General features: G+C 43.0%; 1 protein-coding gene across 3 annotated transcripts; it reads left to right on the plus strand.

Annotated features, from left to right (window-relative positions):
- Positions 1–931: 931 nt before the first annotated feature.
- Positions 932–18,241, plus strand: E2F8 (E2F transcription factor 8). 3 transcript variants are annotated; one of them, XM_023191539.2, is made up of 13 exons: positions 932–1,096; positions 2,371–2,494; positions 4,450–4,728; positions 5,120–5,276; positions 7,552–7,866; positions 8,089–8,250; positions 9,942–10,079; positions 11,491–11,694; positions 11,997–12,084; positions 12,338–12,872; positions 16,464–16,596; positions 16,713–17,107; positions 17,485–18,241. In XM_023191539.2, the coding sequence occupies exons 2-13, from the start codon at positions 2,480–2,482 to the stop codon at positions 17,665–17,667; spliced, it is 2,604 nt and encodes an 867-aa protein (XP_023047307.1). In that variant the 5' UTR covers positions 932–1,096; positions 2,371–2,479; the 3' UTR covers positions 17,668–18,241. The 3 variants fall into 3 exon arrangements, with proteins under 3 accessions (XP_023047307.1, XP_023047309.1, XP_023047308.1); XM_023191541.1 differs by having other exon boundaries at positions 944–1,186; XM_023191540.2 differs by lacking the exon at positions 932–1,096 and adding an exon at positions 1,623–2,053.
- The last annotated feature ends 1,514 nt before the right edge of the window (positions 18,242–19,755 follow it).

Below are 19,755 nucleotides of genomic sequence, written 5' to 3' on the forward strand. Positions count from 1 at the left end.
TGGGGGAGCGTGGCCCCGAGCTCTGCTGGAGCTTAAACACGCGCGATTACAGAGGAGGAAGAGACAAACCGAGTCCAGATCGAGAGACCGGCGCCCAGATCTCGGCGCCTCTGGGCAACACTCAGCACCCATCCGCAGAAAAGTCTAAGGCAGAGGAGAGCAAAGGGAGCCAACGCGGGCGCAAATGATCCAGGTGCAGGCGAGGCAGCGCCGCCGCCCCGGGCCTCGGTGTCCCGTTCTGCAAAGTGAGGACGGAGGATCGAAGTGTCTCCCCACCCTGCTAGGGCTCCACAGTGAACCAGGCTAAAGCTGCCTTAGGCTCGGAGACCGGAAAAAAGGGAAAGACAACAGGGAAGAGAAAGGGAGGAGTGGGTGGGAGACCGAGAGGAAAGACTGCGGGGACAGGCTTGGCGGGTTTTCCGCCTTCCTCCTCTCCTCCTACACCTGAGTTCTCACAGCGGGGCCAAGGCCCCGCGCCCACGGAGCTTAGGCACCAGTAGCCAAGCTTCTCCCTCCTCACACCAATTTCTGCAAGGCACGGGGCAGACGGTGGGCAGCACAACCATGCATGCCAGGGGTGCAATGGGGAGAGGTCCGGCTGCAGTCCGAGGGCAGGTGAGCCGGCCTGGAGCTGGGCAGGGGTGAGATAGCCCCATGCGGGGAATCGCAGGGCGCCTGCGGTCCAGCCCGCTAGCCCCGAGCGGGCCAAATTTTATTCCCCAACTTTGAGCAAGGGGAGGGGGTGTATGTAAAAAAAAAAAAAGGAAAAAAAAAAGTTGCTTAACTTTTCCCCCAACTCTGCGGTAGAGGCGGGAGCGGAGGGCGGCGCCTGCACCGATTCGCCGGCGGCTACGGTCGGAAGGCTCGGATTGGCGCGCGGGGACCTGGGCCGGAGCTAGCGGGCGTGGGGGAGGGGAGCGGCCCTCCCCGCCCGCGGGATCGGCTCGCGCCGGGAGCGGGTTAATTTCAAATCGGGGGCTTGGCTGCTCCTGGACGGTCACGCTCCCTCTGCCTGCCAGCCGGCCTGCCTGTCCCGGTCCTGGCGTCTCTCTCCCGCACCCACCTCGGCGCTGCGGAAAGACTGACTGACTGCCAGGTACGCGGGCTCCCGGGCCTGAGAGGGGCAGCGGTGCTGAGGAGTCCCGGCTCAGCCCTCGCCGGCTCCCGCCGTGAGGTGGATTGACAGGTCAGCGGGACGCAGAGGGGCGGCGCGGCGCCCGGGCGACGCGGCACAGGGAGAGGGCTCGGGCGGGTGGCCGTGGCGGCGGCCGCAGCGGCGGCCGTTTCCCGCCTCCCGCTCCGCCGGGGGCCGTGAGGGAGGAGCTGAGCTCCCGCGCAGAGGGGCGGGGGCGAGCGAGGGGGAGGGGCGGGGATGCCGTGGTTCCGGGCGCGGGTTTGCCCGCGCTCAGGCCCCGCGCAGCTAAGGGGAGGCGCCGGCCACGGTCCGACTTTCCGCGCCAAATTTTTAAATCGAAGGCGGAAGGTCCGACCCCGCCCCTGGCGCCGTCGGCCAATCGCAGGCCCGCCTCCGGCCCTCTGATTGGTCGGAAACTGTTGTCCTGGAAACCACGATGATGCTGTCCGGGAACTGTCTGGCTGGCGGCGGGCAGACCCGGCCTGAGGGAGGGGCCTTTGGCTGAGAGGAGGGGGAAGTGCACGGAGCTAGTGGCTGCCCCGGGACTGTACCTGCTTGCCTTATTGGGCAAATGCCGCCTTCCAAGGTGGAGTCTAACGCCGTGGTGTGAACTGGCCACCCGAATAGGGACTAAATAGTGCTTTGCATCTTTAAGGAAGCCCTTTTTTAAATTAGAAAAAGGCTTAATTATAAGACTGTCTTTAAATGCCCAGCTGTATGCTTGGAGCTTTGGGACTGAATTTGGAACTTTCCTGTCAAGCAACCTCCCATGACTTTACTGCTGAGCCTGTGCACGTGTGTGTAAGGGGAGAAATCCAGGCATCTAGATGCAGACTTGTACCCAGTTACTTGGGGTCGCGTGCGCTCAGCCGGGACTTGGGCTTGTGCTCTCAGTCCGGAGCCCAGATCTGCGAACAGGTGGGTGCTTGCTAAAGTATTTGCTGGGGTCAAGAGAATGGCCCGCCTTTTCTACAGATGGGAGAGGGCTGTCACTAGAAATTCTGTGGGTTGCCTGAAGGCTTAGGACAGCCGATCCGTTTGCTGAAGGAATTTACTGGCATTTGTTGGCGTTCTCCGCCCAGTGGGGCGATCGCTGGTCGAGAATAAAATGTAAATATAGTTTGTCATTTTTCGTTAGTCTTTGTTTCCGTAGCCTGTTGTCCGTGAAGGAATTTTCAACAGATTTTTTGGTTCTTGTTTTTCTCTAACTTTTTCTATTCCCTTTTTTCTTTAAGGATATTAAAACTTTTAGTCCAATTGATTGGACTACTTGAACCATCGGGATTTGGGGAGGAACTCCAGATTTTTCATTTTTAAACTCTCAATGTATGAGGAATTTACAGAATGGAGAACGAAAAGGTACTTTATAACTTCAGTATTCATCACTGCAATTTTAAATTCAGTATCATCCGGATTTAACTCCATAATTTTTCCCTATCCAATATATCTTATTAATGCCACATCCTTGGTTAGCCTCTGTAATAACCTGGAAAAAATGAACCTTATCTTATAGTTTCAAAAATATCTAGTTTAAAATATATACTAATTTAATTAACATAGTTTAAAAAATGAAAATTATCTTAATTCAATCTCCAATCATGTCGAATGCCCTTTCTGAATTCCAGTTGTTCAAGAATCCTCAGAAATGTAATGAAACTGACAAATTTTATTACTCTTAAAAATATATTTTCTCTACATATGTCTTGGAGACAGCTACCAAATCATTAAAAACTAGAAAGATTGTAAAGGGGCAAACCTACCCGTCTTCAAGAATTCGTTAGTTTCATTACAACATTTCTGAGGATTCTTGAACAACTGGAATTCAGAAAGGGCGTTTGACATGATTGGAGACTGAATTTCTTTTTAAGATAATTTTTTACCAAATTGGCAGCTTATTTACGGGGTCTGCAAAATGCTCTGTTTAGGGGGCAAATATTTTGTAAAATTACAAAAGAATTGTCTGTGTGGGGTGTCCAACTACTGATAGGTTAAAAAAAGTGAACTTACATGCACATTTCTCAGTAGTTTTAGATGTTAGTCAAATAAGAGAATTACTATTGCTTCTGATAATGTGAGGCAAAGAAAAACCTATTCTCAGATCAGCACATCTCAGACGCACATACTGCAAGGAGCTCCTGTTGGGTCCACCACACTGACTTCCATGTAAGAAGAGCACCATACTTGGAGTGAGAATATCCAGGTTCCAGTCCTGTGTGACCTCTCTCAGCCTACGTCTTCTCTTCTGCAAGCTAGGAATGCAGGATTCCATGAACATACAAACGGAAAAGAGCTTGATAAACCCAAGATGTCACAGCAAGTCCCATTAATCCATGTTCTTGGTTATTTGGTCTGCCTATTATTTTACTTATTGCTCTTCCAAGCATTTTCTTTAAAATAGATAAAGATGAGAGTAGTGTGTGAAGTCCCTGGTGTCCAAAACTGTAAGGAACATAGTCTCCTTTAGCCTTATTTATGAACTGCTGTTAATTTTCCCTTTTGTCTCAGTGGCTATCCTGCCTCTGCCAGGATCTAGCTTTGTGGTCTTAGGTAGCTGTTATGTTGGTGCAAACGTAATTGCTGTTTTTGCCATTACTTTCAATAGCAAAAGCCACATTTACTTTTGCACCAACCTAATAATTTTACTTTTCTGGGCTCCATTTTCTCTCTCTGTAAAGTGAGGGAGTGTGTGTTCAAAGAGCAGACTTTTCTGGTCAGAAATCCTGCTGTTAGACACTGGATTTCCCTGATAAATCTGACCATATGCTATCCCTCACCCTTGTCTCCTTGTCTCTCTGACTCTTCAGTGGTATTTTATTTAGCACCCATTGCATGCAGCCATTATGTTAGGTGGATAAGAATTTCTGCCCTGTAGGCCTTTACTTATTACAGTACCATGAGTAAACAAAAGTCATTTCTAGGAGTTTGAGATCATTTAACATTGTCAGTCCAATTAGGGGAAGCTGAGTGAAGAGCATTTGGAAACTCTATACTGTCTTTGCTACTCTTCTTTAAATCTAAAACTATTTCAAAATACAATTATAAGTCCTAACTAAAGTTGTTTTTTCAGTGGTTGAAACATAAGGTGAAAACATTTAGGCCTTATTGCAAAATTAAAAATGGGAAATGTAACTATTAGAATAGACAATACACATCACATGACCATTAGAATACAGTTATTAATTTCCTCAACTCTACAATCTCATTAGACATTTTTTCCTTGGCATGATTCTATTCATTATGCAATTTCTGGAATCCAAGCTGTCTGATAAATCCTGTTTTACCATGGATTTAATTATTTACATTTTTTAAACCAGGAAAATCTCTTTTGTGAGCCACATAAAAGGGGACTAATAAAAACACCTCTGAAAGAATCCACCACCGCAAATATCGTGTTGACAGAGATCCAGCCTGACTTTGGCCCTTTAACCACACCCACGAAGCCCAAAGAAGGCTCCCAGGGAGAGCCGTGGACACCGACAGCCAACCTGAAAATGCTCATTAGTGCTGTGAGCCCTGAGATCCGCAACAGAGATCAGAAAAGGGGGTTGTTTGGCAACAGAAGTGGATTACCTGAGGCCAAAGACTATATACACGTAGGTTTTCACGACTGGTTGGAGACTGGGAAATTTGTTGGGGGCGGGGGTTGTAGCTATTGGAGAAGTGCCAGCAATTTAAAGCATCACCACCTGAAGTCTGTTATTAACTTCCTTCAGAGCACCAGAAAGGTTTGAACCCCAAGAAATATAGCACTGGGAATTCTGAATCTTTGCGTTATTTTCGTTTCAGGCTTTCCTTTCAAGTTTGCCAAGTGTTTTGTACTCCCCCCCCCACAACCCCCGCCACCAACCTTTTCTCCCACCCAGAGTTTGCAGCTGTTGAAGCTAAGCGTGTGTAAGTTGGTGTTAGTCATCGAGCACAGATGCCCCTAATAAATCTGTCAAGCTTTATTTTAGAATAAGACATTGTTTACCTTTTCCTTTGTAGGAACACTTATCTGGAGATGAATTTGAGAAATGCCAGCCAAGTCGAAAAGAGAAAAGTTTAGGATTATTGTGTCATAAGTTCTTAGCACGATATCCTAATTATCCCAACCCTGCTGTGAATAATGACATCTGCCTTGACGAAGTCGCAGAGGAACTTAGTAAGTATGCAAAGAACTCACTGAAAGAATTAATAATTAAAGTGGCTTTATGGACTTAACTCCTTCAGACCCCGGCTCATCTAGCCAGTGTTTGTAAAGGACACAAATAAGGCGACATGGAAATTTTCTATCCCTAAAGCCCTCTTCTAATTTAAGAATGAAGGCAAGTAGTTGCAAATTTCAGCAAATCTTGGAGGCAAAAAAGTCACAATGGAGGTTGCTTCTGCCTGCAGTTTTCTCTGAAGCTTTAAAGAAAGGCAATATTGTCTTATGACTTGTTTCACAAAGTTACAACTGTGAACTTTTGCCTCATTGCTCTGCCTTCCTGTTCTTGAAGAATCAAGCTGATGAATGGTTATCTTCCTAGTTGACGCTGAGGATCAGCTTCTGTGAGTGGGAACAGGACCTGTGCACTCCTGGACCTTCAGCACTATTCTGAGGACTAGTTTTCTGAATGTTTTGTGTTGGGCACAAGTTATTCCTCCTGCCCCTTTTTACTCTTCTGTTCAAAGACCTGAATCTATTTGGAGCTAAAAAGGGGCCTGTGACAAATTTGGGGTACCTTTGGAGTCATGTGGGTATCTTAATCTAAACCTGTGAAGAGATGTGCTGTGCAAAATAACATGTTTTAATACAAAGCAATTACCCCGTGAAGAAAAGTTGCCCTTCTAATACATATTTGTAAATATCAACTTTATTTCACATTTTAAGAATATGCCATTTAGATTCATCTACTCTTCATATATGCTTAATGGTAGCTGGGTAGGATGTACCTGTTAATTCAGCAAATATCTATTAATCTCCTACTACTATGTGTCAGGCAATGTTGTAGGAGCCTGGGATACATCCATAAACAAAAAGGGCAAAATCTCTTCTCTCTTAGAACCTATATTCCAGGGGGGCAATAGATACTGAGTAAAGGATATAGGAAGTAAGTAAGGATAATACATGCTAGAAGGTACCACGCATAGTGGAAAAAATAAATTGTAGATCAGGCTCAAGGGATCAGGAGTGCTGGGGAGGTGCTTTGCCATAAGTGGTCAGATCAGGCTTCCTTGAGAAGGTGACATCTGAGCAAGGACTTGAAAGAAGCAAGGTAGGGAGCTGTAAGGACATCAGGGAGAAGGGTTCCAGGCAGAAGGAACAGCTAGTACAAAGCAAGTGCATATCTGGCAGATTCTAGGAACAGCAAGAGGTCAGTAGGATCCACCCTTATTAAAATAGTGTTTTATTGATCACTTTTCCAGAAAGGCTGATCTCATCAAATATTCAAATTGAAATTAAGTTTCTTGAATGAAGAGAATTCTAACATTACAAAATATTGAAAACCCAATTTAAATATAGATGAGAGTCACAGAATTACTAATATCACATTGTTAATGATAGCTAGAAAGTAAGCAAAATTAGACCCAAAACGGGGTATTTTATTTTTATGTGAGTTTTTAAAAACTACGTCATGGTTTTTGTACTTTTCTGAAATCTCAGCATTTTGTTTCTATCGTATGATCATTATAGATGGGTGTGTGTGTACCTGTAGGTATTGGAAGGGGTTGGAAAGTGTGAGATGTAGAGTTTTAAAGACCTGGTTTGCTACTTGCTAGCTCTTTGCGGGTGAGGGTGAGCTACTTAGCTGGTCAGAGCCTCTGTTTTCTCATTCCTTTTTTTTTTTTTTTTTTTTTTTGAGACTGAGTCTCGCTCCTTCGCCCAGGCTGGAGTGCAGTGACGTGATCTCGGCTCACTGCAAGCGCCATCTCCTGGGTTCATGCCATTCTCCTGCCTCAGCCTCCCGAGTAGCTGGGACTACAGGCGCCCGCCACCACGCCCGGCTAATTTTTTTGTACTTTTAGTAGAGACGGGGTTTCACCGTGTTAGCCAGGATGGTCTCGATCTCCCAACCTCATGATCCGCTCACCTCGGCCTCCCAAAGTGCTGAGATTACAGGCGTGAGTCACCGCACCCAGCCTTTCTCATCCTTTTTAAAGTGAAGATCATAATACCTACTTCACAAGTTTAGGGTGAAAACTTCCTAAAGCTGTATAGCACATCTTAGGCCCTCATTAATTGTTGCCTTTCTAATTCATATGATTTGTACCCTTGGAAAGCAAAGACATGTCTTTCTCACCTTCACAGTATTTGTTGAGTATGTGCACTTACAGTACAGTTAGGAAAGTGATATTATCCGGGACCTACTGACTAATAAACCATGGAAGAAAACGCTATTCAATTCTAAACAAGTTACAAAAATCTGTAACACACAATTGCACGTTCTTTGTAGATGTTGAACGTCGTCGCATTTACGATATCGTGAACGTCCTAGAGAGTTTACATATGGTGAGCCGCCTCGCCAAAAACAGGTACACTTGGCACGGGCGACACAACCTCAACAAAACCCTTGGCACCTTGAAGAGCGTCGGGGAGGAGAATAAGTACGCCGAGCAGATTATGATGATCAAAAAGAAAGAATATGAGCAAGAGTTTGACTTTATTAAGAGTTACAGTATAGAGGATCATATCATCAAATCAAACACTGGCCCAAATGGACACCCAGACGTGTGTTTCGTGGAACTCCCTGGAGTGGAATTTCGGGCAGGTGAGAGATGGTAGTGAAAACCCCAGGCTGCATAGCATTTGTCCTCTGTCTAAGGAAAAGGTCCTGTGGAGAACACGGCTCTAAAGCTACAGCTGCCTTTAATGTTCAAATGCCGCAGTTGTCAGCTGTATGATCAGGTGGTGGTATTTTTAGCCTTGTTACTTTAGAAGTCACTTGTCCCTTTATGAATTTTAATTCTCTAATCCTCATCCTTCTCTAAAGCTTCTGTAAACAGCCGCAAAGACAAGTCTTTAAGGGTAATGAGCCAGAAATTTGTGATGCTGTTTTTGGTGTCAACGCCTCAGATAGTAAGCCTAGAAGTTGCCGCCAAGATTTTAATTGGGGAGGACCATGTGGAAGATTTGGATAAAAGCAAGTTTAAAAGTAAGTGTCATGACTGCCATGGATTTTTGAACCTATTCTTAAACAATAAAATCTCAGTTGTAAACTCATTTCCAAATTAGGAAACATAGGTGCATAAACAGATCTTCTCTAATTATGTTTTTATATCTTCACTTCTTCCCAGAAGCCATGATAATATTGATTTAGCTAATTTGTTATGATACATAGGTATCACTACTCTTTTTTTGTTGTTGTTTTTTGGTTTTTGGTTTTTTTTGAGACAGAGTCTCGCTCTTTTGCCATGCTGGAGTGCAGTGGCGTGGCCTCGGCTCACTGCAACCTCCACCTCCTGGGTTCCAGCGATTCTCCTGCCACAGCCTCCAGAGTAGCTGGGACCACAGGCACGCACCACCATGCCCAGCTAATTTTTATGTTTTTAGTAGAGATAGAGTTTCACCATGTTGGCCAGTAGGGTCTCAATCTCTTGACCTGGTGATCCACCCACCTCGGCCTCCGAAAGTGCTGGAATTACAGGCGTGAGCCACCATGCCCGGCCAAGTATCACTACTCTTATTCGACACATTGCTTCATTTGATATTGTAACATTGTTCTCATTAAAAGTAAACACTGGAAGAATCTGTTCTGTGTAAGCTCTAAATGAGAGTAAATTGTAAAGTGGATCTGGACCCCAAGTCTTCTTCCACTGATGCTGATATAGAGGGTTTATAATGACTCATAAACTTGTCCCCAGAAGTGACCTGCAGCACAGGTAGTCTGCCATTTTGAAAGAATGGTTTTAGCTAGATTACCTGCTCAAAATTCGGAAGGGACTGTAGACTCGATTCCCAACAAAAGAGCTACACCCTCACCATTACACCAGACTTTGCAGGAAGGGTGTGGAAAGAAGTGCTCAGAGGATGGGGAGGGGCACTTGGCTTGGGAGATCTGCAATTTCAGAAAACACGTCCTGATATTACTGAAGGGTTACTTGCCTTTTGTGAGTCACCAGATAGTTTTCGTCTTTGTTTCACTGGTTAGTCATAGCCTTGAAAACTATTCCAGGAACTGCAGAGGTGTAAGTTACTGAATCCCCAGGGAAGTCAGAACCTTCTGGTGTGGCTAGGAAGGAGACTCGATTTGTAATTTGTACTATCAGGATGGCAGTAAAAACAGACTTTTTGTAACAAAACTCTTTAAGATATGTGAGATTTGTCAAATTCACAGATCTATGTTTTGCATATTACATAAAGACAGTATTAAAAAATTACACATGTTGATGGGGTACAGAATTTTCCATGCTGCGATAATAAATACATTTTGTTATAAACTATTGCAAGCAGAAAAGCAAGACATTTGTCACTGATACTTTTACTTCTCTGTTCATAAAGTTCTTCTGAATCCTCATTAGAAGATACCCAGGAATGGTGACTTTTTATTTTTGAAATAGTCTGTAACATAGTTTCAGATAGAGTGATCTCATCAAGTCATTTTTTCTTTGTCAACATATACTATTGTCATTTCAGCATTGAGTACTAGCAGTAACTGAGTCTTTTAAATATTTAAAACTTTTTTATGGTAATTAAAGCTGTATCACCAGAACTTAAAAGGAGGCAGATGTTTCTCTGACATTGATGGTTAAGACAGCTCCTAGAATATACATGAAGTCTTTCTGAAGGAAAATTCTTTGATCTTTTCATTATTCCATTAAGTGGTATATATACTTTTTTTCCCAGCAAAAATTAGGAGGTTGTATGATATAGCTAATGTTCTGAGCAGCCTGGATCTTATCAAGAAAGTTCATGTTACAGAGGAAAGAGGCCGAAAACCAGCTTTTAAATGGACCGGCCCAGAAATCAGTCCAAATACCAGTGGTATGTATTTTTTTTTCTTTCACCCTTTGCTTTATTATTTGTGTGTGTGTGTGTGTGTGTGTTTAATTTTTAATTTCTAGTGTGTGGTGTTCCCCTCCCTGTGTCCATGTGTTCTCATTGTTCACCTCCCACTTATGAGTGAGAACATGCGGTGTTTGATTTTCTGTTCCTATGTTAGTTTGCTGAGGATGATGCTTCCAGCTCCATCCATGTCCCACAGAGGACATGATCTCATTCCTTTTTATGGCTGCATAGTATTCCATGGTGTATATGTACCACATTTTCTTTATCCTACTTCATTATTTTGAATTAATGCACATTGGGAGATATTTTCCCTTCCCCTTCCTACTCACAGCCCCACATGGAAAAGATTTATATGATTGAAAAGATGATTCAAGATGAATGGCAATATAGAAAGTTTGGCTACTGGCTCCATCAGCAAACCAAGATCCATAACAACCTCCCTCCCTGTGTTCAAGAAGTAGAATCTGTATGTGAAAGGATTTGGAAAGTTGAAAGCACCACAAAGCATAAAACACTATTGCTGCTATGCGGCACAGTGACCACAACAGAACCTGTGCCCATTGAGAATATGAAATGAGTTCACTCTGGTATCAAAGTAGATATTTCTAGTCTTCATCTTAACTCTGTGATGCTGACATTTTACATTCTACCAAAGATCCCCGCCCAGAATCATTGCAAATGACAAGAACGTGGGCCATGGAGACAGAGGGAAACTTAGGTTCCATTCCAAGCTCTGCCACTCTGGCTTTGCGGCCTGAGGCAAGTTACTTCTTCGAGGCTTAGTTTTCTCATTGGTGAAATGGGAAGAACAATGGCACCTCATTGGAGTTACTGTGATTTTGGTATAATCTCAGAGAGAGGTCCTTTGGTGCAGGAATTTGGAGTGAAAGTTCTGGGGCCATACTGACCAGGTTCATATCCCAGGCCCACATGCTCCCAGTTGAGAGACTTTGAGCCAGTAGGTTAATAATGTCTCTGTGTGTCAGAGCTCTCATCACTGACACGGGGCTACATTTCTTGAGGAACAGTTACCTCATGGAGCTGTGAGGATCACCCTTATTTCATCAGATCTAAGACTCCACTGATTATAAGATGCACAATTCTTTCTATATCACTAAGAAAGAAAAATTGCTAATAACTACCCTCTAGCACACCACTGGTTATAAGATATAGTGCAGTTTCAGAAATGCTAATATAGGAAATATTGTGTCTCAGAATTCATTTCATAAGATAAACAAGGCTTTCTCTGTAAAGCCCTTAGAACAGTGATAGGCACATGGTCGGTGCTCTGTAACTTGCCCCTTTTATTCCTAAAATTGTTTTATTTCATATCCCAAAGGGAAACTGAGCCATCCAGGTTTTAATACACAGATGTTTTCTGTTTCAGGCTCCAGCCCAGTCATTCCTTTTACTCCCTCTGATTTGGAGGTGAGACGGTCTTCAAAAGAGAACTGTGCCAAAAATCTCTTTTCCACACGTGGGAAACCAAACTTTACTCGACACCCATCTCTTATCAAATTGGTAAAGAGTATAGAAAGTGATCGGAGAAAGATAAATTCTGCTCCCAGTAGCCCTATCAAGACCAACAAAGGTATGTTTTCAGGAATGTCAGGGATCTGCTAGGAAAAATTCCCTTTTATCTCAATTTGTTTAGCTTACTTGATCCTTGCGATAGTTGTCAGAGAATTATTTCAATATCTATATACCCAAACCCTCTTGAAGCCTAACTAATGTATACATTTAAAAAGTCATTTGTGGGGCTTATTGTTTAATTGCTATGCAACTTTGAGGGGAGATGCAAATTTCTGTTCCTCTGACTTCAGTAAGGTTTCGTCTGTGTGAACATTTATTCTTTAGCTTTGACTGATGCTCTCTTCCTTTCTATTTTACCAGCTGAGAGTTCTCAGAATTCTACACCCTTCCCAAGTAAAATGGCTCAGCTCGCAGCTATTTGTAAAATGCAGTTAGAACAGCAATCAAGGTAGGTTGGCAATGCTCTTTAATAACAGGATGAATTACTTTTACGTTACATTATTAGGATTACTTATTTTATGTGAGAAGAAGCACTAGCCTTGAAAACTGGAGAGCTAATCTTTCTGTATCTCATACGCACTCATTACAGAAATTATCTGCATGTTCCATAAAAGCATGTCTTCAGTATGAGGCTTAAAGCTGTAGATCAGTTCAGAGAAAATGTATATCCATCATGTCGTGTATTAAATCTTGTCTTTTAGTGAATCCAGACAGAAAGTGAAAGTACACCTGGCAAGATCTGGACCCTGCAAACCAGTAGCCCCTCTGGACCCCCCAGCGAATGCTGAGATGGAGCTGACAGCACCATCCCTCATCCAGCCCCTGGGAGTGGTTCCCCTGATCCCCAGCCCATTGTCATCAGCAGTGCCCCTGATCCTACCTCAGGCCCCTTCAGGCCCATCCTATGCCATCTACCTGCAGCCCGCTCAAGCCCACCACAGTGTGACTCCACCCCAAGGCCTGAGCCCCACAGTCTGTACCACCCACTCTTCTAAAGCTGCTGGAACAAAAGACTCCACAGATGCCACCACTGAGAAGGCAGCCAATGATACCTCAAAGGCCAGTGCCTCTACCAGGCCTGGAAGCTTGCTGCCAGCACCAGAGAGTCAAGGGGCAAAGAGCCGAACCAGGGAGCTGGCTGGAGAAAGAGGCTCAAAGAGGGCAAGCATGCTCGAGGACAGTGGTTCCAAAAAGAAATTTAAAGAGGAACTAAAAGGACTTGAAAATGTCTCCACAGTAAGTACAGCCTTGAACTGCACAAAGCTTTAGGAATTCCGTAGTCTATTACAGGAAGATTGGTGACTGGTGAAATTTACCGAAGAGCATTCTCTCAGAAGACAAGGAACTGTTCCTTAGCATCCCATAATCCAAATGAGGCCCTCAACAACTAATCCCCTGGCTGGGATGACAGCAGGGACATTTTTAACCTTTGGAGGAAGGGATTATTTGCTCTCTTTAAAGTACCACGGGTGGTTGTCCTTAAGTCCATTTCTCCATCACACACTGGAATGCAAACACCTGTCATGAAAGTCATAAATAATTTACAAGCGGACGTAAGCCCAAATGAACGAATGGATGCATAGGGTTCCTGTAACCCCTGCTTTCTGAGTCATTACCTAATGTTCGTTTGATGTCATGTAACTGGCATCTGTTGCCTAGAAGATAAATTGCTCCCCGTTTTTACTTTCTACGTAAAATTTAAATCATAATTTCTATTTTATGTAAATAGAAAAATCAAACTGATCTTGGCAAATTGTAGATATAGTTCATGTATTGGTTTCTGGAGATTTTGACGTGCAAGATAAATTTTTTTTCCTAAATGGAGATTAGTTCAGGAGGGAATTAATATTTATTGGATGCCTACCCACATATAGCAGACACAACAGATATTAGGCACTTTTACATACAGTATCTCATTTTTCTCCCTTAGGACAATTATATATGAAAGACATTACTGTATCATCCAATAAATACCACTAAATGTATAAGTAAAAGTTAATCTTTCATTTTGCCCCTGCTCTTAATACAAGGTATTTTACTTCTGTCTGTCTTATTTTTCCGCATCTGTAAAGAATTTATTCCAGCAGTTTTTCCTCATCACCTACTGGATATAAAGCACTATGCTCTGGATCAAATCTAACCCAGTACCTGCCTTTGGTGGCAGTTGCTTTTGGGTACTTGCCTGTGGGCATATTATAGTTTTTGTGGGGTTAAGTGAATTTATTCCATGATGATACACATAAAAGGGTTTGATCCTTTTAAGACGTGGTATAAGCTAAAAGGTATTATCTGTTACTGTTGTTATTAAAGAGGAAGCTTAGAGTTTGACAAATCTTCCCTGAGGATGGCCTCATGGTAACCATTCAAAACATCTATTATCTTACATAGTATCATTTTGTATTTAATGTATATGCTAAGGGGGAAATCACAAGACTTTGCTTGATTCAATATTCTGGGAGGTCCATAACCTCTTTTGGCCAACGGGTATGATTTAATAATGGTCTCCTGTTGCTTACATAGTTTTATTCAGGATTAGGGTTTTCAGTGGATAGATTTTCCATACACTCCTGCTTCTTTTTTATATGTCTGAAACTTTAACCATTTCTTTTTTCTTTTGAGACAGGGTCTTACTCTGTCACCCAGAATGGAGTGCAGTGGCATGATTTTAGCTCACTCCAGCCTCGACCTCCGAGGCCTAAGTGATCCTTCAAGTGGCTTAGACTACAGGTGTGCTGTCATGCCTGGCTAATTTTTTATTTTTGTGTGGAGACGGGGTTTCACCATGTTGCTCAGGCTGGTCTCAAACTCCTGAGCTCAAGCAGTCTGCCCACCTTGGCCTCCCAAAGTGCTGAGATCACAGGCATATGCCATCATGCCCAGCCCACTTTTAACCGTTTCTTTTTCGTATGACCTGAGCAAAACAAAGACAATGAGAGATTCATGTGTTAATTCATTCAACAAATTTTTACTGAGAATTTACACTTCTAGGGGTGGAAAGAAGGTAAGTACGCAAAAAAACACAAACATATCAGGTAGTGAATGATAGGAATGAAGATGGCATGATGAGAGGAAGGGGTGGGAGGGCTACCGTAGGCTAGAAGAGTTCAAGTTCAAATATGTCAGATTCATTCTGCAATTTAATAGTTCTAATTTTTTTAAAAGGGGAATTGGCATTATAGGTTAAAAGATTTTATAATGAATGTAGTTGGTTGGAAATTTTTAAATTATTATTCTATTACTATGGGTTTTACTGAAGACTTGAAAGAGTTAAACCAGCAATCAGAATAATTTGTACCATGAGAGAATATAACTAAAGCTAACAGAGAGCAGCTCTGTCGTAAAACACCTAAATTTGCCCCTTAAAAATTATCTCTTCCCGCAGTTTTCAAGGCACCTACTAGTAAAGATTTTGAGTGGTACCAAGTACCTAAGAAACAAAATTAAAAACTTGTGGTATACTTCTAGCTTTGTGGATTCTGAATTCCCTTGTTCCCAAGGAAAAGACCTATTAACAACTAGATTAAACTGTTGTTTTCACAATAGAGAGAAGAAAGGTCTGAAGGAAGATAAAAGGAGGGCCCTAGTTTATAAGAGCAGTTTTTAGCTTTTGCCAGTCCTACTTATGGTGAGGCTAAAGCAGACTTTTCATGCAGTTCAGCCACCCATGTAATCTTTTTCTGTTTGGTAAAGTACAGTGATCTAACAGGCATGTTGGGAGGTACATGGAACCCTATCCTTAGGCCTTTTCTATTTGTGAGATAACTTTATTGTCTAAAGCTTTTGCCCAATGGCATGTGCGTCTCTAATATGAATTAATCAATTCTCTTATTTGTAATTTTTTTAACTCTGGTGTACTTTGCGTATTTTAAGACTGCTTATTATCATTAGAGCCAGCAGTACTAGAAAGAAATCTTTACTTACATAATTTCTGTTTTAAATCAGGGGCCAGCAAGCTTTCTTTAAAGGGCCAGATAGTAGACATTTTTTGGGTTTTAGGGCCATATGGGCTCTGTTGCACCTATTCAACTTTGCCATTATAGCAGGAAAGCAGCTATAGGCAGTACATAAATGAATAAGTATGGTTGTGTTCCAATAAAACTTTATATATAAAAACAGGCAGGGAGTGGGAACTGGCCCCATGGCCCATAGTTTAGCCCCCTTTTCTCTAAATCAATGTCATTTAAAGTTGCCTTAAAACACTAGTCCTCCTTAATTGCCTACTGAAAATATTGTTGCCATATAGTTTGGGAAATGCTACCTGCTGTGTGCCCCACTTGGAGATTTTTAATGCATGCCACCATTAAAGTCTCTTGGAAATCCTCTAATAAAGACACGATTTGACTTTGTTTAATTCAGCATTTTCCAATTATATTTGACCAAGAATCAAGTAATGCCTATTTGCAACCCATGGACCTAGGGGCCCTCAGAATGCTCTTTGGGAAATAGCATTCTATATAATTCAAGAACAATCAGTTACTACTACATCATACCAAGGAGTCCAGTAGCAGGAGTTAGGTTATCAGTGTGAGAGCGGTGTGCTGGATGAATCCTTACCCGTAAGCAGGGTCACTGCCAGCATCCAGAGGTGTCCTAAGACCACAGGTGGCGTTTAAGAAACATGTTCTGTATCATTCGGGGCAAGCATTGGAAAGGGTGGGAGGGGATTCTCCTCTAGGAGCCAGGTGACCAGCCTGCCTGCAGCCCACACCACTGGAGGCTTTGGTCCAATGAGGCAACCACTCAGGGATATTAGTCCTGAAAGAGGCACGTGGCTGTTTTTCTTCCTGTATTTGTGTGTAAAATAAACCCTTCCTCCTTGTTTTCTAGACCTTGTTCCCATCAGGATACCTAATCCCTCTCACCCAGTGCTCATCTTTGGGGGCAGAGTCCATTTTGTCTAGTAAAGAAAACTCAGGTGCTCTTTCCCCAAACCACAGGATTTACAGCTCCCCAATTGCAGGTGAGTGCACATAAAACACTAACCAGATGTGGGCCGGTCTCAAGTTCACTTAAGCCTTGTCAACTTCTTGGATAAATGCCTGTGCTTTTAAGATATCTTCCCCCTTTTCTTTCCAGGTGTTATTCCAGTGACATCATCTGAACTCACTGCTGTTAATTTTCCCTCTTTTCATGTAACACCTTTGAAGCTAATGGTCTCACCAACTTCCGTGGCAGCCGTACCTGTCGGGAACAGCCCGGCTCTCGCTTCAAGCCACCCCGTTCCCATCCAGAACCCAAGCTCAGCCATTGTAAACTTCACCCTGCAGCACTTGGGACTCATCTCACCCAGTGTGCAGATGTCTGCCAGCCCTGGGCCTGGAATCGTTCCTGTGTCTCCAAGAATAGAGGCTGTTAATGTCGTACCAGAAAATGCAGGCGCTCAGCAAGGAAGGGCCACCAACTATGACTCACCAGTCCCAGGCCAGAGCCAGCCAAATGGACAATCAGTTGCTGTGACAGGGGCACAACAGGTGAGAGGCTTTCTACTTAATTTAATTTTTCCTGGAATTATTAAGTCCCAAGTATCTGTGTCGTAAGAGACTCGCCTTTGCTTTCCCTCTTTGGAAAGGGAAAGGATGGGGAGTCAGGAGACTGAAGGCCTATGTTACTTCCAGAACCTAGGAAAAGTGTCCAAGGCATCCATATTATTGGGTTATCGTGAGATTTTTGTCTTTCCCCTAACAAAAAGAATTGAGAATGTAAAACTCATCAAAGCTTCCTTCGCCAATTTCCAGATACGCCAGTTTCCCAATGTGCAATATATCCATCCAGCCCAATCTTCCAAGTCTGGTAAGGTTAGGTATCTGTGGGGTTGACTTCTTTTGTCCGTTCTTCTCTTTCCAATCAGCCTGTTCCCGTGACACCCAAAGGGTCACAATTAGTGGCCGAAAGTTTCTTCCGTACCCCGGGTGGACCCACCAAGCCAACCAGCTCATCCTGCATGGATTTTGATGGTGCTAAGAAAACCTCCTTAGGAACTCTCTTTGTCCCACAACGAAAACTGGAAGTCTCAACAGAGGATGTCCATTAATCAACAGATGTTGGCTTAGTTTAATTTTCTAAAGAGTTGTTTAATAGAGAAATGTACACAGACTGATTTGGAGAACACCTTCTCTGAAAATACTGTAAATACGTTGGGGATTTGCTCAATGTGAAATCAGATACTTGTTTTCGTACATATATATATACACACACACACACATATATTTGTATAAAGCTAAGTTTAGCTTTCAGTCCTACAAAATAAAAGTAAAATGTTGAACTCTAAGATATATTAACTTCTAGGGGGAAAAATCCATTATTTTAGCTGTGCCTATACCATTATGCAAAGTAACTGTATTAAAGTTTACTTCCCTCTGAGTAAATATGTTTGACATGCCTAACACAGCATTCCCTTAAACATTTTGCACAAAGAAAACGCTGTGTGATGTATAATGTTGTATTTTTAAATAGGGGTATAGCTATATTTTTTGTAATTTCTTTAATCTGTTGTGCAGTGTATCTTTTTGTAAAGTTTGCAACAATCCTCAATCAAGTCTATGGAAAAATTATTTATAAAATGTATTTTTAATCATAAGTTGTTCAAATTAAAACTTTTCTAAAATGTAGTTAGCATTTTCATTTGGCCAGTTAGGGCACTGTTGGGAGAAAATTAAAATTTACCTAATCATAGAGGCAAATTCTCAGTAAAGAGTACCCATCCTGGGTTCCGTTAGATATGCAAAGTTTATAGAACGTTTCTACGTTCTGTCCCCCATTTTGACCCTTGGGATTGCTCCACTTTTGCAGAAGTAAAATTGGCTTTGGAGAGGCTGTTGCTTGGCCAAGGACACCCAGCTAAGTCCCATGTGCTTCCTACCACACTCCGGGAGATTAGAAATGAAAAGAAGGTGCCTAGGGGCCCTGACGTGACCAGCATCTGTGCCACGCTTCCTGCTCTATGCAGAGGTGGGTCTGTATCCGCTCTCTTAACACACTTCTTGGATGGCCCAGCTCCAGGGGTGTGAAAACAGGAGTAAGGATTCTAATGTCCGCCACACCTGGAGAACTACTGTACCAAACCCCCAGGAGCTCCAAGAGAAGGAACAAGTTCCAATGTGTTAAGTGTACATCTCTTTGACCCCCTTATGGGAAGAATTGCACCTTGAGAATTGACAAGCGCTTTCCCTGATCAGGGTCTTAAAGGCGCATCATAATATCGATTTCCTACATGTTTACTATATGTAGACAGGGTTACACATTTTAAATGTATCATACCTATGAGCTACAACTGAGGCTCACAGGGATTAAAGCAACAAGTCCATAGTCACACTGCTAGCATATGCAAGTACTCAGCTCATGTCTATTGGACCTCATTATCCATTGCCCATTTACTTCTAGAGACATGCCTAGCAGCTCTAGAGAACCCATATGAACTATTTCCTCCAAAGTACCTTTGCCTTTGTTTTTATGCTCCTTAGAGAACAGGTGAATGGTCTCTGATTTAAGAAATGGCCCCTGCCTTCAAGGTGCTTATAGTTGGGAAAGATAGTATGTACAGATGAATAAAGCATTTCCATGCAATAAACAGAAAGGGTAAGTTGCCAAATGGTAGATATGGACAAAATATATAGTTCTGTAGAGACTACTAGATTTAATTGCTTACACAGAACTATGAGAGAAACACCAAGACAGACAGCTGCTGTGTCTCTCAGGAAGTTCTTACATCTGCCTCCCCCTCCTCTGTGGCTGAGCTAGAGAGATTGGAAACCAAGGTTTTGTTTTGTTCCCCTCATCAATTCTCCATGTGAAGAATTACCCTCCTGGAGAAATTTGATGCATAAGAAGAAAGGAGGTGTTAGATTTCCAGGCAGCTCTGGACACTGTCCCACCCAATACTGCTTCTCTGACAGGTTTGTGAGGTTACCCCTTGATCCCCACCTCCTGGTGTTCACACCCTTGTGTTCTCCCCTCCCCTTGAGTGTGCCTGGGACTTGTAACTTGCTTCTAACCAATAGGATACACTAAAAGTGATGGGATTTGTGATTGTGTGTGTGGTTTTGTGGTCACATGTCATAAGACTATGATGCCCATCTTGCCGTAGTCTCTCTCCCTTGCTGGCTTTGAGAAATCAAAGCAG

This window comes from Piliocolobus tephrosceles, chromosome 13 (assembly GCF_002776525.5).
Source record: "Piliocolobus tephrosceles isolate RC106 chromosome 13, ASM277652v3, whole genome shotgun sequence".
In the NCBI taxonomy this organism is placed as follows: Eukaryota; Metazoa; Chordata; class Mammalia; order Primates; family Cercopithecidae; genus Piliocolobus; species Piliocolobus tephrosceles.